The 26,891-nt window shown below is 34.8% G+C and overlaps 1 protein-coding gene and 1 long non-coding RNA gene across 3 annotated transcripts in view; one reads left to right on the top strand and one right to left on the bottom strand.

Annotated features, from left to right (window-relative positions):
- The window catches only part of LOC138061401 (uncharacterized), a 34,470-nt gene extending 16,542 nt beyond the window's left edge, over positions 1–17,928 (bottom strand). The window contains exons 1-2 of the long non-coding RNA XR_011135121.1: positions 17,737–17,928; positions 9,598–9,695 (exon numbers count right to left, since the gene is read on the bottom strand). This is a non-coding gene — a long non-coding RNA (uncharacterized lncRNA). The remainder of the gene's footprint in view (positions 1–9,597; positions 9,696–17,736) is intronic.
- TMPRSS15 (transmembrane serine protease 15) overlaps positions 14,028–26,891 on the top strand; it is a 60,524-nt gene continuing 47,660 nt past the window's right edge. Inside the window, exons 1-8 of one of the 2 annotated variants that reach the window (XM_068911242.1) lie at positions 14,028–14,222; positions 16,899–17,029; positions 17,341–17,408; positions 18,232–18,276; positions 20,916–21,058; positions 22,832–22,876; positions 24,979–25,020; positions 25,368–25,409. In XM_068911242.1, the coding sequence (XP_068767343.1) occupies positions 14,078–14,222; positions 16,899–17,029; positions 17,341–17,408; positions 18,232–18,276; positions 20,916–21,058; positions 22,832–22,876; positions 24,979–25,020; positions 25,368–25,409 (661 nt within the window). In that variant the 5' untranslated portion in view covers positions 14,028–14,077. The remainder of the gene's footprint in view (positions 14,223–16,898; positions 17,030–17,340; positions 17,409–18,231; positions 18,277–20,915; positions 21,059–22,831; positions 22,877–24,978; positions 25,021–25,367; positions 25,410–26,891) is intronic. The other variant, XM_068911251.1, reaches the window with a different exon arrangement.

Below are 26,891 nucleotides of genomic sequence, written 5' to 3'. Positions count from 1 at the left end.
GCCTTACTCAGTCTTATAGCAGTTTAGGATAACATGGAAAGTGGGGTTAAATGAAACCAATTTTAGGCCAGTTACTACCCAAAACTGTTTGCAAAACCTAATAAACCTGCCTTTCATTGCCTAACAGTGGTTCAGTAGAATCTGGTTTTTCTCTCAAGTAAAATACCATGTGCGACTATTACATTACATGATAGGTTGTACATACAAAATTTTAATCTTATGGCAGCAGTGTGCCATTAAAGATTAAATGCAAAAATTTTTTTTGATATTATGAACAAATATGTGTAGATGTTTTTAACATTTGAAATATTACTGATGTATTTCCATATTTTTTCTCCTCGTTGGAAAATACATTTCCATTAATATAAAAATGTGGAGTATCTTATTCCTTAAGGCAAAGGAAATAAACTATACTTGGAGGAGGATATTTTTTCTGCTCTTGCATATCTACACAGATTTATTGGAAGGAGGACTAGGTATACTTTGTGCCCCTCATAGTATTCTTCCATACTGTGACGTTGCGTCTATGTCTGTGTTGCAACCTATTCTAGTAAAATTTCCTTCAAAATTGTTAAAAATATACATCTCTGTAGATACACATTCACAGAAAACTTCATTTAGACCAATGATCTGGATTCCTGTTGAGAACAGAAGTAAATAGACTCTTCCTTGATTCACAGCGTAAGATCCACAGATTTCAGATCTTCTTCTCTCACAAAAGTGGAGGGAAATGTATGGACCTACAAAAACTTCTTTGAAGGTTAATGGGTATTCTGCTTGCTAAAGAAATTTAGAATCAGAGCTAGTGTGATTAACAATTGTTCTCCTCGGAATATTGTCAATTTTATTGTGTTAATTTAAACCTTAATGTCCAAATCAAAACTAATTTGTCTAAATAGCTATTTGAAGGAACTGCAATATTACACTCTCTAATTTCATTCAGGTGATACAAAGTTGAGGCTACAGAGCTGAGAGACCTCCCTGAGAGGAAATTTAGTCCGGGAAGTACTATATATATATATTTTTTTAACCAACTAATTAACTTCTATAATCTTGAGCACCTTTAAATTTTCAAGTCATGCAACTTGGTGTTAATAAAAGGAGTACTTCAGGTACTTTTCAAAATAATTAAACAGAGCTAGACTGTGAATACAAGAATTTCTTTGTTATTCTTTGTAAAATATGAAAATGAAATTGTATAAAGTAAGATTTGGGAATGGATGACATTGCTTATTTGGTTTTCTCTTTCCCCCCACCCTGTCCTCTTTTAGTGTGGCAGAGTTTTAAAAAATAAAAATAAAAAGAAGAAGAAGAAGAAGAAAGATTATGAAGTAAACAGAAAGGAATAGGGATCTGTGGAGCACACTTCAGAAACAAGTATTTTTCATTAGATAGTCTTAAAATATGCTTTAAAAATTGCAGAGCTTTTTGAAAGACAGAGTAATTGTAAGTAGCACAGATACAAATTTTCACAAAGCAGCTCTATCATGTCTGACAGGGTCTATAAATTACAAAGCAAACATGAGCAGAAAAGTAAATACATTTTGTATATAAAGAGTGTCCCTTTACAGGCCTATTTAACATTGTTACAGAAGATGCAGCTCTTCCTCAATGAGAAATGAAATATTTAAATATAGTGAGAAGCACTTCAAACATCCACCTGCACTTCAGAAATTCCTGATATTTGATTTGTGGCTCTGTATTACCTTTTGTCACACATCATAGAACTGACTTACTCAGAAGAAGATCTATGGGACAGTTAATTTAAAAAAAATTTTCAGATCAAATCAGATCTAATACTCTGGCTATAGTGAAAGATCCTGACTTACATCAACCATGGTGCGAGTCTGGGCCACCACTTTTGACTGGTAGGCCTAGCCTAGCAGACTTTATTATTGGAGATTACAAATAATTGTATTGTATAACCATTTTCACATAGTGAATAACTATAGACTTCAAACATTATCATTTTAATCTCATACTATTACTTACCTTACGCAAAATACTGTGAGATAGAGTAGCTAAAAATATTAATAGTAGTTTAGCGTGTAAGTAGCACAACATCAAGCACACAACAGGTGACTTGTGTCAGCATAGCATTAGGTTAGGCTAATTAGAAGTAACATAATCAGGAAATACTAGAGATGTTAGAGAAAGGTGAATTGCAGCTTTTCACAGGTGAAAAGGTCAGACTAAACAATTTAAGTGCAAAGTAGCTCATAGATATAAATGATATATATAAATCACTGTAATGATAAATGATTACCTATATAGATTAAGATAAAGTTGTAATAGTGATTAAAATGTTAGAAGAAGGATCTAGAACCAGGTAATGTTGCTCTGACCTTGAGATTTGTTAATGCAGGAAACTACATTTTGAAACTTTTCAGAATTGACATGCTAGTTCAGTTTTCTGCCCTAGGAGGTTAAAATTCCTTACTGCCCTGCCCCTTAAAATAAATATTTTTGTCTAGTTATTACCTTTTTCCTCCTTTTTCTTTCTTGTCATTTAGTGCCCACAATGTCACCAACTGCATATGCTTTGTATCATTATATCCAAGGTAATAGTTATTTGTCTATTGCATTGTTATTTATTTACTCAGTACATTACATCATCAGATTATTAAGTAATATTCTTTTTATCTATTACTGTGAATATCTGTTGCTAGTGTCATTGGGCAGGATCTTTGAACAAGAGAACTATCCTATGGTTCTTAGCTATTTTGGGGGAGAAGAGGTGGGCGTGGGTTGGGCCATGGTACCTCTGATACGTTAAGATGAAGCACTGGGTGCGAACGAACTCATTCAGATCCAAAGAGGCAAACATGACGTTCAAGAAAGTCACATTCAGGAAAGGAAATTTTGAGCACATTTTTATAAGCAGATGGTGCTTATATGCTTCCTGAGCTATGAAAGGACTAGCTCACTGGAACCAGGCCCAAGGGTGGTAAGCAAATGTAGCATTCTGACACTTCATTAGTGGCACCTAGCTTTCTGTACAAAAGTTTAGAGGGGACCGTGCTTTTCATTCTAAACTATGTCAGGATGATCCAAATTCTGTTTAAGGCTCAGTAAACATTTAAACTTGGGATCATTACTGGATTTACGTTAGAAAAAAAAAGAAACTATACATACGTATTTATATATTTAAAATAAACTTTTAAAAACAGGAGGCATGCACAACTTTGTCAGACCAATAGTCCATCCATGCAAGTCTATCTCTCGGTAGGAGATGCCATTTAGGAATCATGCGCAGACTTAGCTGCCTGCCAAGCTTGATTATTTCAGTTGTCCTCTGTACCTTCCCTAAGTCTACTCTGATATTGTTCAGAGACCAGAAACTGTCCATTCAGCAGAAAACATGCTCCAGATATAAATGCACCAAAGGTTTTAAATAAAGACAAACTGATTCCCTCTCTCTTATTGCCATTAACTTTTCTGATGATGCCCAACATTTTGTTGGCTTTTCTGGCTGCCAGTATGGATTAAACTGAAGATTTCGGAGAACTGTTAACAATGACTCCAGGATCTTTATCCTGAGTTGTTAGTGACAGTTCCAGCTTCAGCTGCATGTAGGCATGGTTTAGATTATGTTCCCCTAGATGTATGATATTGTGTTTATCTGCACTGAAGGTGATCTGACACCTGTTTTGCTAATTTCTCAAGTCTGAGAGATCCTTCTGGAGTTTCTTGTCGTTACTGCTGCTGTTAGTTACAGCAGAGTTTAACCTCAGCAGCACTGGACCTTTCACTATGTGTCCTTTCTTTAGGTCATTGCCGAAGAAGTTAGCTAAAACCAGTCCCAGTGCCAGTCTTTGAAGGACTCCATTACAGACTCTTCTCTACCCTGAAAAGTGAGAATTAAGCCCTTTCCTTTGCTTTACGTATATAGAGCATTATTCGATATTGAGATTAGTTGTTTATAGACTCTTCCTCTTTTATATGTTAAGATTTAAATCAAAAACCATGTTTGTTTTCTTGAATTTATCTACAACAAAATGACTTTGAACTCAAGTTTCTTTCAACAGTTTCCCTTAAAAATCATATTTACCAAGATAGGTAATTTTCTCACTGTTGCATGTAAAACTGCATATTACTGTAGAGACGAGAAACAAATATGTTTCTTCAAAAAAGAAAAATGAAGCACCGTGTTCACTTCAGAACAGAACAATTCATGTTTTTAATGTTTAATGTCTGAGTTAGCGTTAGTAGACAACATTTTTTGCACATTATATGCTTTCACCTTATTCTATGCATTTTGGTGCTTTCAAGATGCATATAATTTTTCTTTACTGTGTTTTTCACTTTTCTAGTATTTCTGACTTTTTGAACTTAATTTGCATTTATTTAACCGGAATTTCTTTTTTCTTCTAGGTTTCAAACATGTGATGCATACTGACGTAAGCAATGTATTAAAACCTCCAATGACACTGTAAGCTTGTTCAAGAAAGTTGAATATTTACTATAGCACAGGTAAATATTTTATTAAACAAATGAGTAAAAATAAAATAATATAAATCAGACTTATTTTTCAAGCCTATTCTTTTAGAAGAAATCATCATGAATGTTCTTTTTAATTCTGGAAAAAATAAAAAAACACTCAGGCTTAATATTTCTTATAAAAGATGTGGAACACAGCTAATTCAGCTTTTGCAGATTCTAAATGTTACATTTGCACCTCCCTACAGCCATAAACCTATGAAAACTTGAGATCGTTGCTCCTCAGAAACAGTCTCTGAGGAGAGTTTCTTGCAGATTGTCCTAAAGTTTTTTTATTCCCCAGACAACACTGTATAACTCTAAATTTATATTAGGCTCCTTTGGAAGCCTAATGATCCTGGATATTTTTAGTCAATAGTAATGGGAAAACCTTAAAATATGGGTGTATCTTGAAATAGTTATGTAAAAATGATGCCTTAGAATATGTGTACATATATCTATCTAAACCTCAAATTGATTTTAAGTTAAAAGTGATCATTTTGTGATTAAAAATATTTTAATTTTCCGTTATAGTTTAAGGAATCGACAAAGATATAAGAGAAGGAATTTCATTCTTTTTTCTGATTTGCAAGTTACCAACAGAATTGCCCACTTGTTTCTAGTTCTGTAATTTTTTATGATTTCTGTATGTGAATGAAAAAGAACAAATATCTCAAGTCCATTTGCAGAGCAAGTGGTTAATAATGTGTATTTTTACAGGTAAATTGATTCAAAATGGGCTGCTTATGAAAAAATGTGAAAAATTAGGGCTTTATAATTGCTATCCTCACTACATGTTTTAACATTTCTGTTGAAATAATCTAAACATCTACTAATCAGAAATGCTCAAAAATCTTGAATACTCATATTTTAAGCAAAAGATAAATAGAAACCAAAATACTAAGAAATTTTCAAACTTAAAAATCTCCTTGTTCCTGCATCTCTCAGTTTTTTCTTTAGAATCATACTGAAACCCTCATTTCCTATTCCCTGTCCCTCCCTTTCCATGAAAGAATATGGATGAGATCTGAAGTAGTGGTCTGATCCATAGAGAATTTTTAAAGGCCAGATTTTTGGCAGCATTGCCACCTGGTAAGTTTCTGACAGTTTTTTCCTGTTATCAGGTTTCAGACCAGCTTCTTTTTCTGTTCTTGTTTTTCATTTTTCTCCAGAGCGTATCAAATTAGTCAGAGTTAATTTACATTTATATGTGAATCCTTCCATGCAGAAGGATTGACCAGTTGTCCAATTTTCATTGGTTTTTAAGTGGCAATTCTAATTTTTAAGGGAAACAGAAGTGAGGCTGAAGGCTTGACCTAGAAGAAAGCTATAAAATTTTAAATATCACTAATAGTATTTCTTTTACAGCTTCTTTGGCCTCAGCTTTCTTCTTACTCTGTGCACTATTTTGATGATTGAACCCCAAGGATTTCAGGTTTCGTCCTTTCCTTCTTCATATTGAAGGAAATAATGCTCCTTTAAATTGAGCATGCTCTCTCTGACCTGTGCATCTGGCTTCCCTTTGTTCTGGCTGATGCAGTCAACAAGTAATGATCCCTATGAGGTGGTAACAAACTATATATTAATTGAGGTTTGATTTCTTATGCTTTGCCTCTAAGAATCTTGATCAGTTAAAACCACTATGTTGTCCATAATATAGCTAAAGAATATAAATATTTCATAAAATCAAACTGGATTTCACATACAGATTTCCCAAATCATCCCAAAGGCTTATGGACAAATTATCTTAGTCTTTATGGTATTTATTATATAGCTTAGAACTAGCAACAATTGCTTCTTTGTAGGCATTTCTTATTCTTTCTCCTGTGCAGACATTTATGGCTAGCGTCTTCCAGAGCTGTAAGAAGAGACATCAGTTTTAAATATGAGTTTGCCTAACAGAAACAGAGATTTTGTAAGTTGGCCTGTAGACAGGTACTTTTAAAGCATTGAAATTTAGAGACATAGGTGCTATTCCCATTTTTAATAGTTAAAACACGATGATCTTTTAAGCGTCTTTGGTTAGCTGATCTGCAAATGGGGATAGTAATGCTTGTCAACCCCTGAGATCTAAAATCAACTAATTGCTCAATAAACTGCAGTAATACTTTTATATACAGATATTGATGCTTCAATTCCTTTTTGAACTTGAAATTTCCCTTTTTTGATGTTGTTATTTTGAGTCACAAATTTTTAAATGTATATCAAGAATAAGTTTGCTAACTAGGATTGACAGCTTTGGAAAATGTTCCTGGAGACTGCACACTAAGAGGAGGATGGATTGAATGGTAGTTGTGGAACATTTAAAATCAGTGTTTTTTCCAATGCCCTGCAGAGGTTATAGAAATATTTAAAGGGTTTGCCTAACAAGGATAAAGGTTATACTAGGCTGTATCTAAGTCTTTATTTCAGACTTTTTTTTTCCTGTCTTTTGTGACCCCTGAACATGCAAACAAAAATATGAACTTTTTATTCCATAGCCTGTTTAGAAGTCGAATGAAACCAAACTGACAAAATCCTGTGTGGCTAGTATAGAAAAGGTAGACTGCATATGTTCTATCACTCTGAATAAAAGTAAAGTAAGACAGAGGGGAACCATACCCATACTATTTTCATTTTCTTTTCAAGGCTTCCATATCAGCCTGTAAGACACAAATCTACATGCACAGTAATGTTACTATAATTGCTTTTATTCATATAAACTATTATATTGTAAATTTACTGCTATTTTCAGCTGGTGCTCCATTTTTTACTACCCTGGCTTTTACATTAATTCAATCACAGCAGCAGTAATGTTGCTAGTTCCTCTTGACCTTTCTCTTTTACCTACTTATTTTACCATTCAGCATTATCATTGGAGATAAGACTGATTACTTCCCATGTATGCCATATCTTTTCCTGCCTTGTGCTATTTAGCTGTCACAGAGAACTTTGTACTGGTATGTTCTTTTCACTGCCTTGTTCATGGTGTATGATATTTTCATGTTTTGTTGACCTGTAGTATCTAGTGTTTTATTTCTTGTCATTCTTACCCTCAGACTGTTCCCATGATCCACATCTTTTCCCCAACTGCAGTAGGAGGGGATACCTTGAGATTGGTCCTGTGATCCACACCATTTTCCTCCCAGAGTAAGGGAGGATGTAAGGAAGCATGTGCATCTGGGGGTGCATAATCAGCTAACTAATTCAATATGATTATGTAAGTTGCTTTCTGAATGAAAGCAGTCATTTTAGATTCAGCTCACCTAATTTTAACTATCTAAAAATTAGACATTTAGATTAAACTGTTTATCCACAGTATTGGATAAATGTGCAATAGTCAATGAAGAAAAAATGACTGCCTCCAGAAGGAAGTTCTCCTCACCTTAGTTAGGTGAGAGCGTACACATACTCCCAGTGTTAGCTGCTAGCTCTGCAATCACTTCTCCTGAAGTGTGTTGAATTGATCACAAATCTCCATTCTGGATAATCTTAATGTGTCCCACCTTTTATTTTAATCTGTTAAGAAATATATCTCTCTTATTCTGAATTAAAATAGGATTCCCTAATTTTGTGTTGGGAATTGTTGGAAAAGTAAGTGAATGTTGAACCGCAGATACTTGGAAGTCAGATAAGGCGTTGGTTGATCTGGAAAGTAGCCTGTGGCATCTTCTGGACCTTCTTAAGCAAGGGAGGTTATGGTGTGCTTCTTATTTAAAAAAAAAAAAAAAGGAAAAAATATTCCTGCAAAATTATGGGAAATGTAGTATGTCCCAGTTTTGCTTTCTGTGCAGATTTTTTTCATCTAGCCAGTCTGAAGAATTAAAACTACTTATGACAGCAATGCATTTTTAATTACTTTCGTGATGTGGATCAGTTCACATTGAGACAGATTATTTCCTAGCAATCCATTTGGATCATTTCATTGAACAGTTAATTTTAGTTGCTATTTGTGAACTCTCTTCAAAACTTGAATGAAACTTATGGGGTTTTATGCTTTATTTTTGTTATAGGAAGTCAGAATTTAATTAAACTATGAATGCAGAAAACATTCAGCATGGATTTTAGCTCAAGTGATATGAATCTAAAACTCCTCAGAACATATTTGTCAAAGTCTCAGCATGTTTTCTGTGTAAAGTAAATGTATCAGTTGCTTAATTCCGTTGTTACGTATTACTGTGTTATTTTATGCATTACACAGTCCACCGGTTCAGAGATCACCCCTAGGAAACAGATTCTTGTCAGCTGTGTGAGAGTTCTTGGATAGTATATTAAAGCAAACTCCCCTTCTCAGGTAACTCCACAAGTAGGTCTTCCCCCTGCTGATAAATCTTCCAGTGTTAGGAGACCAACCAGATATCGACTCAGATTTTTCAACAGTTGTTATTCCAATATGTACACAGTGACTCAATCTCACCAATGCTTAGGGACTGAAGGAAGATATCAGTGTCCAACTTCCTTCTCTGTCTTCCCACGTTAACCTAATGGAGACCTCGATGACCTAGGCCCCTGAGCAGTTATGCTTGTTGCATGCCCCTGAAACTAGTTAAATTTTTGGTGTATTCTTGGTCCAAACTGTATGGCTGCAGTGGAAAAATGGAGGTATTGTTTCTTCATCCGTAAACTGAAATACAAGTCTTCCAAAACCAGCTGCTGATTCTGATCATCTCACAGAACTAGGTCAGTCATTGCTGGACATTTTTGTGTCCTATAGCATAGCTTTTTCATCATCCCCAGTCCAATTTAAAAAAGAAAATTAGCAGTTACTTACATCTTGAATGCTGAATGTACTTTTAAAAATTTGTAAAGGGTGACCTTGTCTAAGAAACTCAGGATAAAAAAATATCATCCTAGAAGAAGAAGCAGCCTCCTAAGTGCATTATCCTGGAAATAGGTGAAAAGAGTATGCATACAAAGACTATGTAGTTGTCCGCTAAATCATGGTTCTATTACTAAGCCAAGACTTGCTGGGTCATATATACTTGACAAGATGATTGAAGAGAGAATATCACATTATGAGAGATGATTGAAGAGAGAATAGCACATATATGCTATGCCACTCATAGCCAAGCAATATTAAGCCAATGGATTACACAGACAAGAGAAATATTTTAAGTACCAAAAATATTGATAACTTACTTTGTAAATGAGGGCCGTGTTTTTCATATAAAGTTTCATAGTTGGTAGACCGACCTAATCCTTACATAGAGTTCACACATATTCTTCCCCCTCAATACCTGCAGTTGGAGGAGTTAAAGGTGAGTAATTTTCAGATTTTGAATTTAAAAATATTGCATTACTGAGAAATTTTACTTCTATATGAGTTCCCTTATACATTTCCATTTTTTATGTAACAGTAAAGGTAAGGTAACGGTGTGCTTCTGCACTTCCACAGCAGATAGCTGATTTAGTTTTCTACCTCCCTCTATGGAAGTCTGTGTAGCAAAAGGGACAAATCACTTAGATAACTGAAAACAGTTGCCATAAGAAAGCTGAATTTTACTTCATTTTGATAATGGAGGACAAATCTGTGTGGGGAACCAAAACATTTTCCCACAGACATATATCTGTTAATAGAATGTCAGGCTTTAGGTATGTTTATGATAGACTGGGTATTAGAAGAATTATCTGGACAGAACACTCCCTCCTTTCTGTGTCAGCAGGCTTTTTGCCCTCTGCTGGAGCGTGATTAAACAAGAAAATAAAAGCAGCACAATAAGGCTATAAATCTTGTGGAGCTGCAGATATGTATCCAATATAAACCAAATAAAATGTGGATATATTAGGCTTTTTTCCCATCAATGGCATTTGTCAGGATGGCCTTATCTCAGATTTCACTAGTTTAACTACAGTAATGGTTTTGGAAAACTATCAGTTATCAATACTTAAATAAGTTGCTATACTTGCCTGGTTTTGGACACCGATTATTTTCCTTTGTACCATTTAAACTATTTTTATATCGTGGTATTATTGTTTTATTGCACAGTTCACAAAAGGTATCGTAAAACTAAAACTCAGAAAATAACATGCAACTGATTACACTAATTTCCTATCTGCAAATTGTTTGTCAATAGAACTGACAATTCTAGTTTATTATTTTAATTTGATATTATTTTCTGCAGTGAATAATTTCTGTACAGCAGGCTGCTTGTCACCTATGAGTACTCTCAACGTGCAATATGAAGGAAAAGTATCTCTAATTTGGTAGTTGCACTGATTGATGTTCACTGTTTTCGTGACTGGATCATGTTATTTTTGTCAGTTTAAGCACTTAGCAAACCAACTAAATAAAACTTTCAATCCTATCAATCTGTAGAGGAAGTGGAAGTGGGATTAAAAAAGGCTGTAGAGTGATGCTCAATAGAGAAAATGTAGGTCTGGAGTGCAGGTGGAGACTGAACAAGAAGACAAGTAACTGAACAAGGAATGAAAGAGGAAGAGCGGGTGAAGTCAACGACTATAGGAAAGTTTGCAGTTAAATGGTTTATTTGTCATTAAGAGACATTACTGTGAATAGAATTCTTTATGATTGTGCTATACTACCAATTTTAATTTCTGGGGAAAAAAAAAGATTGTGCAATTTGCACCAGTAAGTATATCTTTGTGTGCACAAACCTGTCATTTTCAACTACCTAAATCAATTTCTATGCTTTTTCCAGCTTTAGTTAGATTAATATTTGTATTCGATTTTGTTACCCCCACACTTCCTGATTTGGCTCTTTATTTGGTTATAATCATTCAAGAGATTTCACAGAAGAAAAAGATGATGCAAAAATCAAACAGGCAACTACTTAGCAGGCAAAAGGGCTTTGTTGAGTATTCTGATTGTGAATTATCAAATTATAAGATGCATGCCTTTAAATTTTTCAGTATTCATTATGTGGCTGAGAACTTTTTCACCTGTTTAAGAAAGGCAAGAGAGAGGATCCAGGAAACTACAGGTCAGTGTGTCTTCACCCTAGCAAAGTCCCAAGGAATAGTGTAGAGAAAGACTTCCTGGAAACCATTTTACTACACTGGAAGGGCAAGAAGGTGATTGGAAACAGCCAACATGGTTTTCCCAAGGGCAAATTCTGGCTGTGCAACCTGATTGCCTTTAATGATGGGATGACTGGTTGTGTGGGTGAGGGGAGAGCAGTGGACATTGTTTACCTTGCCCTGGGTGAGGCATTTTAACATTCCTGTAGCCAAACTGACTGGGTGGGCTGAGTGGACTAAAAGGTAGGTGGAAAACTGGCCAAACCATCAAGCTCAGTGAGTAGGTGTGAAGTCCAACTGGTGGCTGGTTACTAATTTTTTTCTTTGGGGATAGATACTGGGGCAAAATACTTTTAAATGTTTTTATTAACAACCTATTTGACAGTACAGAATGCCCCCTTAGCAAGTTTGCATTTCTCAAGAGGGTATTTACCTTCTACTAATGATGTACAATGACAATGATATGGATAGTTACAGCACGAAAAATATAGCAGAGGAATCCAAAGTCTTTACTCGTTTGCATAAAACTCAACTTTATGATAGAATAGATCTGATTAGGAACAAAACAGTTTCTAGTATTGTCTCACGCAGCATGGACTACACATGGAATAACCTAACATTTTTTTTCTGCATGAGCAAAATGAGATATTCAGAAGTATTCTAAACTTTTGTGATAAAGTGGATGGTCAAAGAAATCCAGAAACTGAAATCACTTCAAAGGAGGGTGTATTCAAGTTATTGCTGAATAATCACTTAAGGTTAGAGTTTACCGTGTCATAGGTCAGCAAAGTGTTCAGCAGGGGAGGATAATTCAGCAATAAAAATTTAATCTGTGTAAGGTGCGCTTCTTTTATCACGTATCTTGAGAACTAATCTGAGAAGACATTACGAAATGTATATTTATTCTATATTTTCTTGCCAGACTTAAGTATGCCATGAGAAGACAAGTCCCTGAAAAAGTTAGTGATGCAGATAGCCAGTGCTGCTTCCGTAATACAGTAAAGGCAACACGAGCAAACAATGTGTCATCCAGTCCAAAGCCTTTTGATACAAATTTAATCTATCAAAACTTTTGAACAAATCAAATCCAAAAGAGCAAAATCATACTAAGTCTACGTTTCATGTCCTGTGAATCACTGTTTTAACTCTGAACCAGAAGATGTATCACATCCCTCAGCCCTCCCTTTTGAAATGAAGAATCTGAGCAAATCAGCCTTATTCATGCTTGTAAATGGAAAGGGAAACTTATCTCAGTCAGTCTTTAAAACGGAGAGGCTCTGGCTACCGGAAAATTGGTGGGAGGGGAGAGTGTAGAAATTGAAAAGAAACAGGAAAAACCCAAATTAAGAATCTTGGAGGATATAGCAGTTCTTTGCCTGGTCTTTGAGAAATGGAACCTTTGAAGGCATTTCCAAGAGAATTTATCAAATTTAAAGTACTCCAAATCACATTCAAAAATCCTGGGCTGACAGTAGTATCCTCAATTGAATCTATTGCCATAACACAATTAAAGAAATTCAGTAGTATTTCCCCTTACTAGCAAGAATGATTTACTTAAAGTTATCAAGGCCTTCCAGGATTGTGCTTTCTTATTTTAAGGACATATTCAGCCTTCAGCTGAACTGAGTCCTACCAGTAAAACTCAGTGTAGCCTGATCATCTTGAGTTATAAAGAAAGAATAAACTTGGTCTGTATCCTGCAAATGGAATGAGGTCTCTGAGTCATGATATTGGATGAACTAGAGTAAGAACTCCTTTTGTGTGTATGACATATATACGTACACACACACACAAATATAAATAAGTGTATGTGTATACATGCAGGTATGTACAAGGGGACAAGTAAGTTTGGGCAATAGAGCTCTGTTTTCTTTTCTGACATGTTCCTCACCCCCCCCCCCCAAAAAAAAATCTGTTATTTTGTTGCTAAGTAAAATGTAGGTAACAGATAAAAATAACTCAGATCCATGTAAGTATTAAAACCCTTTATTCATATGAGTATTTAGACCCTTTGTTTTCCTCTGATGTAGTTTTAGAGCATAACACGAAGTCCACTGAGGAGCAGGCTGAAGTCTCAGCTAGAGTCTGGATAGACTGAAATTTCTCTACCATCTGTCATAGATTTTGAATCAGTCCCATGCTGAACATTGGGCAGCATTTCCTATACATATTCGGTTACTTTTTAAGACAAATTTTAAGCAGATAAAAAAGGATGAAAGAGAGAGCTTTCACTGTCGTTCTCATAATGAAGATCATGTATGAAGAATTAGTGACAAAATAGTAGAAAGAGTAAATCCAACAGCAATCTTTCACATTAATTTTCACTTAAAGTCACCAAATGACAGAAAATAATGCAAATCAATGATCAGTCTTACATTTCTGGGTTTTTCCTTTTTTTTTTTTTTTTTTAATCTAAGGACTTAATCTTCAGTGTCCCTTTTTGTTCATACTCACATATCTTGTGCATGAATATGACTGTTCAGGAGTGCTGTAAAAACCAATGTCAATGAAGATTTATGATGTAATTAATTTACAGACGTCTCCTATAAATATCAGTTCTTGTGGATTATTACCTTCCTTTCTCAGGTTATTTGTGTTTTTTTTTGTCAGTTCTTATTTGATATCAACTTTCAAGACAGAAATGAAGCTACAAAAATCATTTAATAAGAAATATGTTCCTCTCAGTTACTACGAAATTTTTTTTGCTTCTCTGCTCACAGTTTTTGTGTGTGTTTGTGCTGGACTGATTGCACTTTCATGGCTACTAATCCAGAGGTTAGAACAAGGTAAGTGGTCAGCTTTTAACCTTCTCAGGAGTTCTTCAGTAGAAGTTCAGACTTTTTCAGACTTTGTCATTGTATTTTTCAGATTTCATTATATACTTCTTATGTTTGGGATTTTTTTTTACACTCTCATCCCCTTCTCCTCTGGACATAGATGTAAATAAAATAAGCAAGAATATAAGTACTTAAAACATGATTTCAAGCCTGCTGAAGTCAAAGAAAAGACTTTTCATGTCTTAGACATTGGGAGAGATCCTTGGAATACAATCCAAGCTCTAAAACTTTTGACAATTCAGTGAGTTCATTAAATGGAGAGCATAACATTCTGAATTGCTTCTGAATTGTGCCTTTTTTTCCTCAATGTGTAAGATTTGACTCAAAAAGACATTGATAATCCACTGAATTCTGTGAGGAGTTTTAGGTGTGTCTTGGAGAATCTTGGAATTCCATCTTTTGGAATCTTTTCTTTTTTAAAAGATCATTTTTAAGTGAAATATTACTCTGAGAGAGATCCTGTGTTATATAGTCAACTTTACTTAAAGTTCATTCTCAATATGTAGTCAATGCTCAGGATGTCATACAATCAAGCTACTGATATTGGAGGTAAGTTAAATTAAAAAAATCTAAGTAGGATGATTTTCCACTGAAAATTAAAATTTTGGTTTAAAGAACTTACTGATTAATTGTTGATTAAATCATGAGCAGTTGGCATCTTGATGTTATATAACATCTTTTTTTGTCTTTGTTCTACACATTTCAAAATACCCACATTTCCCAAAATGTAAATTCTTTTCTCAATGATTTTAGTCAAAAAAAGATTTCAAGAATATAATGTAAGAACTATAAATTCACGAATTACAATACTATATTTCTCCCAAAACAGTAAAATCAAGGGAAAATAAGATTTAGAGGAGTTGACAGATAAGAGAATAAATGAGTAAATTTTGGGACTTAAGTAGCATAACAAAAGTAGAAAAGTGTACCCAATTTTTAAAAATGAAAAGAATGGAACAACACTAACTTGAAATGCCTTTAGAGTTTGACCAAATGCTTATTATTATCACTGATACTGGGAGCAACTTTTGTTTACATGGATATAGATTTTTGATTGTGAAGGAATGCATCAGTATCTATGGAGGCATCATTGCTAAAAGCAAAAAGACAATTTGAAATGAGGTGAGGAAAATAGGCTAGGCAAAAAGTTCAAAAAATGTATTTTTTTAATCTACCAATCCTAGTAGCAGAAAAAAATGATTCTGAGACACTAAATTTACTGATGCCTTCATTAACCAAAAGTTCATACTTGTTCGTACTAAAAAATATAAGGACTAAACTAGCTGTAAGGCACATATAAAAATCTTGTTTTATCAGAATGCTGCTATTTATTCTTTCAGTTGCTGTTCTTTCATGTGCTGGATTTTAAAACCAGTCTCCTTATTTACTTTTATTCTTCTGTCAGTAGAACACAAACATATTCTAATAAAATAAAATGAGCCTATCTGTAATGATGTATCATTACATCTAGGTACAGAAAAGCTTTGAATTGAAAGGCTTAGTTGGGTTTTAGAAGAAGCCTATGTAGGAATTTCATCATGTACAAATAATAATTTTAAAGCACCCTTTAAAAAGAATTATATTTGACATACAAAAGGAAAAAAAACTTTACTATTTAGAAAGCTTTGTTTACATAGATTTGCAATTGTAAGGCTTTTGGCCTTTGAGGAACTTACAATGGGCTAATGTTACCAGCTGATACCAGGAAGCTGATGTTACTAGGCTGACACAAAGATCCCGTACCCTCATTCACAATCTGTTTATTGTAGTGTTTTTTAGTTGCCTGCTTTTGTACTAAAACTCATTTTATCTCTCACTGCCTTCGATCACAACCTAAAAAATATCACAGGTAGGGCAAATGGTTAGCAAAGGGCGTTTTCTATCAACCACATTAATTCAAGTTTTATCTGAAAATTTCCGAAGTGTTATACAGTGGAGAACTACTTTTGATGTTTAATAAATTGTTTCAAGCATATCTCACATGTTGTAGCTTGTTAAAAGTCAAGATTAAATTTACAATAGGGACCAATTATCTAGTTTCCTCATATATTCTCCCAGCATTTCATATATACACTGGTAAAAGAAAGATCAGCTCACAAATAGTTTAACTAGACTGACATAAGTAGTGTCGTCAGTGCTGCCTTCAAAAATAATGTACGTTTATATAAAAGATATACAGCTTTTAATATAGAAAATATGAAGTAGTAGTTGTAGCTACTTAAAATCCACAACAAACAAAAATCTCAAAATTCAGTAGCCATGATCCCTCCTACATTCATTTGTCCCCTGTGTGTTACAAATAGCTTGACTTATCATTGTCCCCTTTAGCCATTGTCTCTTTCACAGCGTTCCTGGCAAGTCCAGTGTTTAACACAGTATTGAAAGTAGTGAGAACCAAGGGCAAATAGCATTCGTAAGAATATGTTTACAGTTGGAAATATTGTCCTTCTAGCTGATGAAAATCATCAAACACTTTTTAAAATCAGCACTAGGCAAAGCAGCTCTGATTAGAAAGGAAAACAGAAAGCTAATAGTTACTATATTGATGATATGTGTGTAATAAAATTTAGCAGTGTATTGAATATATTTCTATATAATTCAAACATTTTATTTTTAATAATCCAGCTGAAGCAGATGGAAATATTCATGGCTACATGGGTACATTTAAAATACTGTCTGGGATATCATTCAGTCCTGGATTGCAAGACAGATCATCAGCTGATTTCAAAGTCCTTGCCTTTGATGTTGAACAATTGGTAAGAACCTACTGATCGGATTAGTTCAAGAGTATGTGATAGGTGTATGTTAGCTGCATTAATTTCCTAACATGGTTTGCTGTTGATACCTTTTTTCTCTTTCCAAAATAAGATATTTTAGGAACTAAGCCTGGTCAGAACTCAGTATATTGTTATATGTGAAGATTAGTGAAGCATCAGAGAAAAAGATTGACTTGCATAGTCTAGATTTGAGGAGGAAGAATTTGTGAATATTAAAGACATGACTGCAACATGCAGCTAGGTGTATTTTTAATTATTCTGTTGGTCCAAGATTTTTTTTTTCTGTATAGATACAAGAAATCTTTCAAGCAAGTCATCTGAAAAATGAATTTGAGAGATGTGAAATTTTACAGTTCAAGTAGGTATAGTTTAATTAAACTTTTCAAATAAATGTAAAAAAATCCTTATTTAGCTATTTCTTTCAGGAATAGTTGCAAATACTTTACTTTTAAAGAGATCCTTCGTAAATTCCTATATTATTCCTCCTGCTTTTTTCAAGTGCTGCTGTGGGAAGTTTGGCACCACTGCGTTTCCCAGACAAACTTCCTTTTCAAACTTCAATACATCCATTCCTTGCCCAGAACAGTAAAACTGAATACTAGCCTAGCCACTGGACCTAGTCACAAAACATTCATATTTGACAGAAATGCTAAAAAAGTGTTTTTTTCTAAAATAAGATTTATTACCTGTGCCACATCTGCAGGACTGTCAGTCCTTATCAGATTCAAGAAAGTTCAGGATCGAAGTCCAAATTTTCTTCTGGCATAAGTTGAGATGCATGGAAGTGCACTGTTGTTTGTACAGCCACAGACCCCACTGAATTCATATCCCTTGAGCAAGTGGGGCTGTCATTTAACACCAGGTAAAGCTGCACCCTGTGTATCCTAAAGAGGCACAGTAAGACATTCTTCATTTATTAAAGCTGGTATGACATCATTTTTCAATATCTCGTTATATCAGTTGTCTTGCTGAAGAACAGATGGCAAAAAAGTCCAATAAATACAGTGAATGACATGGCATTAATCCCATCTGCACTGTTCTAGATAAGATTCTGATTCAGCAAATCAAGTGTAGATAGTATTCTATCTCCCATTACAAAACAGTTTCAGAACATACTTCCATCCCATCCATGTTATTGTAAACTCTAGGTGAATCATATGCTATTTTTTCCCTCACTACAGGAAATACGAAGAAGGTCCTGAAAGCTCCAAGGAGTCTGAAATTGGGTAATTTTTATCTGTGGGCAAGAGATAATTATTCTATTAATTTGGAATGTTCTGCTATTGGACAATGAATGGATGAAGAAATATGGCTGAGATTGGATAGGTCTCTCCGAAAAGCATACAAAGCACGCTTCAAAGCATACCTTTTCTCCAAAAACATCCTTTAAGATTAGCACAAAAGAAAATGTAAGAGTCCCTGGTGCTGTCAGTTTGGAAAGAAAAGTCAGAAAGGTACAAGGACAGTGAGATGAGTAAGAAACTAGCTAGAAAGGAAAGGATAGTACTATGTGCTGACATTGTTTATGCTGCTCAGGCTCAGGGTTAATCTCACTTGATATTATCATTAATAATTTAAGATTTGAAAAGGTACGTACACTAAAGAAAGATCTGATGACATAGTATGGTAGGCAGTAGCAAAACAAGGAAGGATCAGGACTTTGGAAGCACTGAAAGACCTTGAGGAATGAATGAAAAAATTAGTTGCCCTATGCCCAAGGCCATGAGCTTCATTACATGACAACTGATTATGTTAGTAAACAGCTTAAGCTATGGAAAATACGAGAGAAGTAGGAAATTCTATATATACAAGCCACCCTTTCTGCATAACTGTGATTCACTAATGTGAACTAGCTGTAAAAAGGCAAAAGGATACAGAGAAAGAGGTAAACATTAATGCTACTTAGTAAATATATTAATTAATGATGCATATTTTTACTGAGAACCAGTCAGAGTTACTGTGTACAATTTTGATGTCCCCTGTTCAAGAAAGACAATTTGTTCCAACTGAAACAGGTGCAGAGAGGGTTACTGGGATGATCAGGGAATGGAGAACAAACTAGAAGACATTGATTTGTTTAACCTAGAAAAAGAAGGATGAAAAGATTATATGAATGCCTTCTGTGAAAACGTTAAGTGGATAAATATTCAAAAGAAATGTCAATTCTCAATTTCAGTTGAGAATGCTGGCAAAAGAACATTAGATATAAGCAAAGTAAGAATACACGTGTGTGGAAAATGAGAAGCAGATTTGAATCAGAGTAGTCTTTTGATTGGAAGAGAAGGGGCAAAAACCTAATTAGTTAGAAAGAGGGAGTATTATCACTTTGTGAAGTTGTTTTTAACATCAAGGGAATAGAGTAGGCCGTGTGGGAGTAGATTCCTTCCAGACTTTTGTCCCTATGAGATGGATGCACTATTGGATAGATGTACTATTTTGTTTTCTGCAAATAAAATGGATTTTATCTCACCAGATTTTAAAACTTCTCATCAAAAAATGTAGACATATCTGAGCTAGCTGCTCCAGACTCTCTTCGTAAGCAATAGAGAAAAATAGTTACTTTCCGGTTTTCTCATCAGGTCTATTTTGGATGCCTTTTTTAGGAGAGGATCTATTATACCAAAGAACAGCTTATTTCTTTCCATCAACAACAAAGTGAATCTAGATAGCTGCACTGTAAACATCTATATTTGGTCATACTGATACAACCTCTATATCGTGAGAAAAAGAGCATAAAAGTTACAGAAAAGCTAATTTCAGTGAATTTTGGATCTGACTTTTAATACATCAGAAAGGATCTGTCTTCCTTTCTACTGTGAAAATACTTGAAGTATTACTTTGTCCCAGAAATTATTTTATAGTTGACTCTCTTCATTAAAAAAATATTTACCTGTTTGGGCAATCTGCTTGTTATTTCACCCTTGGAACTCCCTGAGTCACAAAGATAGCAGTAAAAGCTTTTGTTTACTGAGCATGGCCTGGAAATTATCAGAAACATGGAAGAAATTAAAGAGGAGAGTTTTTCAATATATTGCAAACTGTACTCAGCACAATGGGAGGATTAATCATTCCTTATCAAAAAGCATTGCTGAGTTAGTAGCAATTGGGTGGTGGTATAAATGCTTAAGAGTAAAAAAAGATTGCACCTAAATTTAAGTAAATGGAGAAAAACTTTCTCCTCTTCAGCAAGCATAACTCATATTTTGACAGTACCATAATCTAGCTACAAATATAAAATATAATAGTTGGAGCTAGAAATGATGGGAGAGAGCAAGGAAACAATATTCTAGATAAAATTGAGGTCCCTTAGAAGTTAAAAATAGTACAATCACCGATTTCAAAAGATCTATGGTTTCAACTCTTACCGTTTCCGTATGAGAATCTAGGTAACCACACAAGAGATTCTCACAGATGTAGAATCTACAGATTGTTACAGATGTTTGATTTACAAAGTGGTCGGTTTATATGCTACTATAATAACACGAACATTTCATGGCTTACCAGTAATATTTTAGGGCTTAAACTAGGGGACTGGTTCAATAATCAATACACTTACTTCTCCTTTAGTTTATTCAAATCCAGCTCCACTGCAGCAGTTGATATCAGTGGGTTTTAGGGTTTGGGATTTGTTTATTTGTTTGTTCATTTGTTTTTTTAACTAAGTAAAATAAGAGGAGAAAAAGAAAGAAAAATTGCTTCTTCCTGCCTTTTCTGAAAACTAAGAGGCATTTCTATGTGTTGTGTTGGCTAGCCAACATGTTATGATACTTAGAGCTTTTGCAAAATTCTGTCTAGATGATAAATATCAGATTCACTTAATAATCTTGCTTAACTAACTATCTTCTCTGATGCTTTATATTGCTAGTGCTGTTGTGATCTTCAGCCTTTATTTTACCCAGTGGGTACCTGCTGAGAAAACAAAAAATGAGCTGGTTTTGGGTATAGAAGCAAATAAAACTAGCCTTACCCAGACTTTGAAAGTTGATGTGAACAGCATACAAGTCACAGGTAACGCTAATAAACATTTTTCTCTCTTTAAATCTTGAGAGCTATAGTTTGTGTGAAGAACACTATGGCTCCTAACCAGCAAAGGGTTTGTTACTTACCCTCATGGATGTTCTCCTTTCACCATTGCAGAAGAACTTTCACTATCAACAGAAGAAAGCCATTTACAAACTAGTCAACTAAAAAGTGTGAGTCAGCTTAGCATATGTCCACTAAGAAGGGAATAAAAGGACAAAGTAGTTATTTCCCAGTGAAAAGTATTCAATTTCACCTCTTTTATGAAGCTTAACATTTTTAATTTCTTTATCCCTCTAACTGATGAAGTTAAGACCCAGCTGTGTTGTTTCCTACGTAAAGGCAATTATCTTTCTGTTTTGCTAAAGAAAAAGGAAAAGTATTTGATCTCCCAGTGAGTGAGGATTCATTTATGGGAAAGATATGAGCAAGAAAAAAAAAATGGATACAGGAATGTGGCCCCCGGAGAATTATACCCAAGGAACTGAGTTTGTATTTCTCTAATGCTTAAGCAATATGTAAATGGGAAACAGGTAATATGGCTTTAAAGACTAGGTGGTTTTAAGTTCTGTAAATATACAAATGTGATGATAATATGCAAGTACTGGAAAATTTATCAAAGGTTAAGTGGAAGCTCAGCAAAATCAATGGGAACTTTTCCTTTGACTTCGGTAAGCTTCAAAACAGGCCTTCGGGGAGGAAGAGGATAAACAGTAATTTGAATCCTTTGAAGTGGAAGTTGATTAGCTGACATTTGAAGACCTGCTGGAGATACTGTTAAGTAGATTGCCTTAAGAGGACTGGGACATCTGGTGTGTAATGTCTCTTACTCTATTCTAAAAGGTGCATTTCTTGCTAAGTATTCCAAATATTCAAAGGCTGAATTCAGAATCTTGACATCTTTATTTCTCTTTACTACTTGCACCATCTATAAGAAGTTGTTCTGAGTAACTGCACGTCACTGTGGAAAGTAATTGCTCATTAAACCTCAAAAATACTATTAAAGAAAATTATGAAGAGCTTTTTAAAAGGTTGTATATCTACTGGTGAACTTTGAAGTAGTCAGACTTTCTTGTTGTGCATCATTGGAATGTCTCCTTTAAAATGAGACATCATCTGTCCATTCCATCAGGAGTGCTGCAATAAAATAAGCAGAACTAATTAACAATCACATAATAACAACAAACTAACATAACATATGTAGTATTTTTGCTTCCTATATTTCAATATGCTCTGCAAGAGAAGTCTCATTTCCATTCTACGGAGGGGGGAACTAAGACCCATAGGAGTGTGACTTGACTGAGAATAGTTTCCATAGTGACAAAAAGATTTTTTTTTTTCTCGCAAATCATCCTAGGTTAATTTTAACTCATTATCTGATCTAAATACTGTTCTATATGACATAGGTACTCTGAAAACGCTCTATAGTATAAAAAGTGTCATCTGTATGCTTAGAAAGATATGCCCTGTGTTACAGAGAGAGATTTCCCAGATAAAGATATTTTACATGCAGGAGAATGAATAGGGATTGAGGATAGAAAAGGATTAATGTAGACCATTCCTCCTTTGAATGGTCATAGAGCTTGAGGAAAAAACTGGAAACAGGGTGAGATGGTCAAAAGGAGAGAAGGAGGACACTGCTAGTGATTCAAAAAGAAAGAGTCACAACTATTTTTTTTTTTTTACCTTCCTTTCTCTCAGCAGTATAAAACTCTAGACTGCATTATAAAGAGAACTTATAATGAACTTACTTTCTTCCAGAGGCTGCTGAAAATCTTACTACAAAGCTGCCTTTAACTTCATCAGGTTAGTATCTTTAATAAAACAGAAATTATTTTTTGTTGTCAATACAACGTGAAAAAATAGAAGACTTCCTGTTCAGCTGGTGTAAATTAGCATAGCTGCCTCGACTGCTGGGACTTGACTGCTAAGGGTTCATTAAGTGACATTTCCACTGCACTTCATCACTTCTGACCGTTTGAGAAACCAGCAGTCTGAAGACTATCAAAGCTTTAAGAGCTTACTTAGAGGTTCAAAACAAAAGTTGAATCTCTGTCAACCAGCTTGTGACTACAAGCTGAAGTTTTATTAAGATTCAGATGGGTAGATGAGTTTGGGAGTCCTACCCTTGTGCTGCAGCTACTGATATGTTGAGCAATGTTGATGGACTTTCGTTCCACTATCACTGGAAGTCTCATGACAGTAGGATAGGATGCAGACAAAGCTTCTTGGTTTCACAAATTCACTGAGTACAAACCTGCTGAAAGTAAGTCAGGCAGCTGAAAAATACAGTAGGTGCTCTGTAGCACTACACTGAAGTACACTTACCACATACAAATTACCATTATTCTTAAGGGTGGTGTATCAGACCAAACACGTCATGCAATTTATGTAGGTAAAGAAATTATTATTAATCTAATTACAGGGATACTGGCATGTATAGTCCAAAGTGTCCAATTATGACAGCTTGTTCCCAATAGGGATACAATTAAAACTGATAATATACACATTTTCTCCTACCTATCTCTTTCTCTGGTAATATACTTGTCCTTGCAATGCCTTTCTGTGTCCTAAGGTCAATGTTGCTAATCATTCTCAAGAAGAAATGGGGCAGAGTGGGAGGGGAGAGGAATGGGGAGGGAGTTCTGAGTTGTGAGCACCCCAGGTTGGAATGGGAATAATGTTGGTGGGGATCCCTTCCTCCTTGCTCTTGGGTCTGCTTGGGGTCATTTTTATATGTTTGCTAACACTATCTGCTTACTTGCTCTTTCTTTATCAGTCCAAAGGCTATGCGATATCAGGTTTTATTAGATGTGGTATGTTTACATACGCTGGCTGCTTGTTTTCAGCTTTATCCAGTTCAAAAATTCCTTAATGAGTTCCTCCAGTAACTGACCATTTGTGATTTGTGTTTATAGCCCTGATGCTTCTATTGTCATCCTGTGCTTTTGCTTTCCTGGGTTCTGCTATCAACTTGTGTGTGCACTTTTGGGAACCCCTGTAACAAGCCTGTTTTTCCTCAACAGCCTTCAAGGTGTAGCATCCTGATCGCATAATTGTTATATTAGCACAGCCTAGTCATGCATACATCCTTATTCTAGGGTCACTGAGTAGTTCATTCTCTAAAATATTATAATGACCCATTAGAAGGCAGATAGGTAGGTAGATAGGTATGGATAAAATGCTTTGATAACTTCTCAGAGGCTATAAATGATACCTCTCTTTGAATATAGTTTTGTGAGAGTAGTTCATCCAGCTGTATCTCTGCACCTCTGACTGGGCTTTCCCATCTTTCTGCAAAAGGAACTGTCTCTTCAAATTTGCTAACATATAATGCTCATTAATCCACTTAATATAAAACGGCCTACCTTAGCTTAATGCAAGTTTCTCCATTACTAGATCTGGGAGAGTGGTAACATCTAACAGAAATAATGGTCTGTGATGGCCAATGGTCAGCAACTTCTTTCAGCGATGCTAGTAGATGGTAAACCACAGAGATGGCATTACTATGTCTCCCACTTCCAGTTCTTCATGTTATAGGCTAAGGAAGAGGCTCCATTAACTGTAATAGCATGGGAATCGTTTTCAGTGGAGGACATCATCATATTTAAGTGTTTGAGTCTTAATACAGTAAATAAAATAGTGCAGAGGCATGCTAATGCACAGAGCAGAATAAAGACTTTGAGGAAGCTGGGAACCTCAGGGGTACCTATGCATTTGTATATGTGTAAATGTAGATACAAACATTTGTACCTATGCCTATATGTAAACATACAAATACTGGATGAGTTTGAGATTCTTCACCTCATTCTGCAAGTAACTGATTGGCTGGGCAATGTTGTATATATAAATGTATATATACATTTCAGTTCTAATACTGAAGTGCTTATAACTTCTTGTTTCAACAGATCCCATAAATCTAATTACAAGCTCCCTGACACCAACTACAGGTCAGAACTTTTTCGTATCATGGGAAGACAAAAAAGCATTGTTATTATTTTAATAGGAAAAAAAAAGTCTATTGAAGTTATTAAAAGAGATTAGATCTAAAATAAAGAGACTGAAAATACACTTGGGTGCCACATCATTTTTCTCATGTTTGAAATTTGACCTTCAGGATCAAGATACTCGGGCTGGCATTACCATATCATTTCCTAAACTGGGATTTTTGGGATACATCAAATAATGCAGATTTTTTAACAGTAGACTAGCTACTGCTTAGTTCTGTGCAAGCAACTGCAGAGGGGATCCTATACAGCAAGCAGTAATATTCTAACCTTGGGTTGTGTTTACCCAGCTTCAGGACAACTCACCACAAGCAAGTTACTAACAACTTCAGGTAGGTAACTTTCCTATGGGAAGAAGCAGGGAGGTTATATGAAGCAATCTGAGATCTTAGACTTTCAGCATTTCTATATATTCTGTTCTTATGCCAGTTCTTGCATCCTCTTCCTAGAAATGCATAATGCATAGGTGTTCCTTTCATTTGACAAATAAGTCCCCCTCAGAGAGAGGGGACTTCTAAGCATATGCCATCTATGAACATGATATATATGGAATATATATAGTTATATATACAGATACTCATACTGAGTGCTAATTTTTACTCCCCATTATTTCTGAGGGATTTTAGAAAACATGCGACACAGATAATACACTCTCATTAGAGTTCTGATGGTTGGAAAACCGATGCAATTTGTATGTTTGAAAACTTCTTAGCCTCCTTAAATAGCGAAATATACGAGACATTCATAAGCATTTTCAAAAAGGTCTAATGTATTTAGCACCATCTTTTAGTAGGAACACCATTGGTAATACTGCAATTTAGGGTAATTTACTTTTTTGAAGGAAAGTCAACATTTCACTAGAAAGTGTTAATTTCTTTATAACCATTAGATGGCAGCGCTGCTTAGTTTTCTGAACAGAAGAATAAAACTAGAATTGATCAAGTCCTCTTTAAACGTTTTCTTGCATATTGAGCTTGTGCTAAACATATTCATAGATGATTGGCAGAGTTTTTGTTCTGAATCTCCTCTCTGTTTATCTGTGGCAATTCATGTGCTGTAGCACCTCTAATACTTCAGTAAAATATTTTTGGTTTGGTCCAACTATCAGTTGAATACAAAAGCTCTTTGCTTTAAACTATCTGTATTGCTAACACCGAAAATGTTTTGTAAAGCCCTTTGAAATACTACAATACATTCAAATAAATTTTAATCTTTTTCTCTGTCAGTTATACTGAATATTATGCATAGAATTACTCAATCTGATTACAGGAATTAAAGCTCTATGGAAAATATATAAAAATACTAAGAGACTACAAGATCAGTTTTGCAAATTAAGATTTTTGCTTCTTGTTTAAGAAAATTTGACCTTTACCTGGGAGCATTTACTAAAATAGCAAAAGTTATATAAAGAGAGCTATGTGAATAGCTTCTCTAATATTTATTGAAAAGTTCAAGAGTTTTAGTGCTTATCCAAAGCTTATTTTAGCTGAGTGATTTTGGTCACTTCAATACAACCTACTTCAGTTCTACAGATATTTAAGAACCTGACCTACAGCATATTCTGTGTGGATGCATGCCTGTGCTCTAGGGAAATGCTGTTATTATGATTCCACAAATGTAAGGCTCTACCCATGGATACTTTCCACTGAAAATTGGTCTTACCTTACAAATTTAATCTGAAATTTAATTTAATCTGAAAATCAATAGGGTATTTCTCCCTAGTGATTTCTGGTATTTCCAAAGCCAGGCTTAAAGGCTTTAGGGTTTTAAGAAGGCTGGTCAATAATAGGATTATTTATCATTATAAAGTTTGA

This window comes from Struthio camelus, chromosome 1, assembly GCF_040807025.1.
Source record: "Struthio camelus isolate bStrCam1 chromosome 1, bStrCam1.hap1, whole genome shotgun sequence".
Taxonomy (NCBI): domain Eukaryota; kingdom Metazoa; phylum Chordata; class Aves; order Struthioniformes; family Struthionidae; genus Struthio; species Struthio camelus.
The sequence above is the reverse complement of the archived record's forward strand: the minus strand, read 5'-3'. Positions and strand labels throughout refer to the sequence as shown.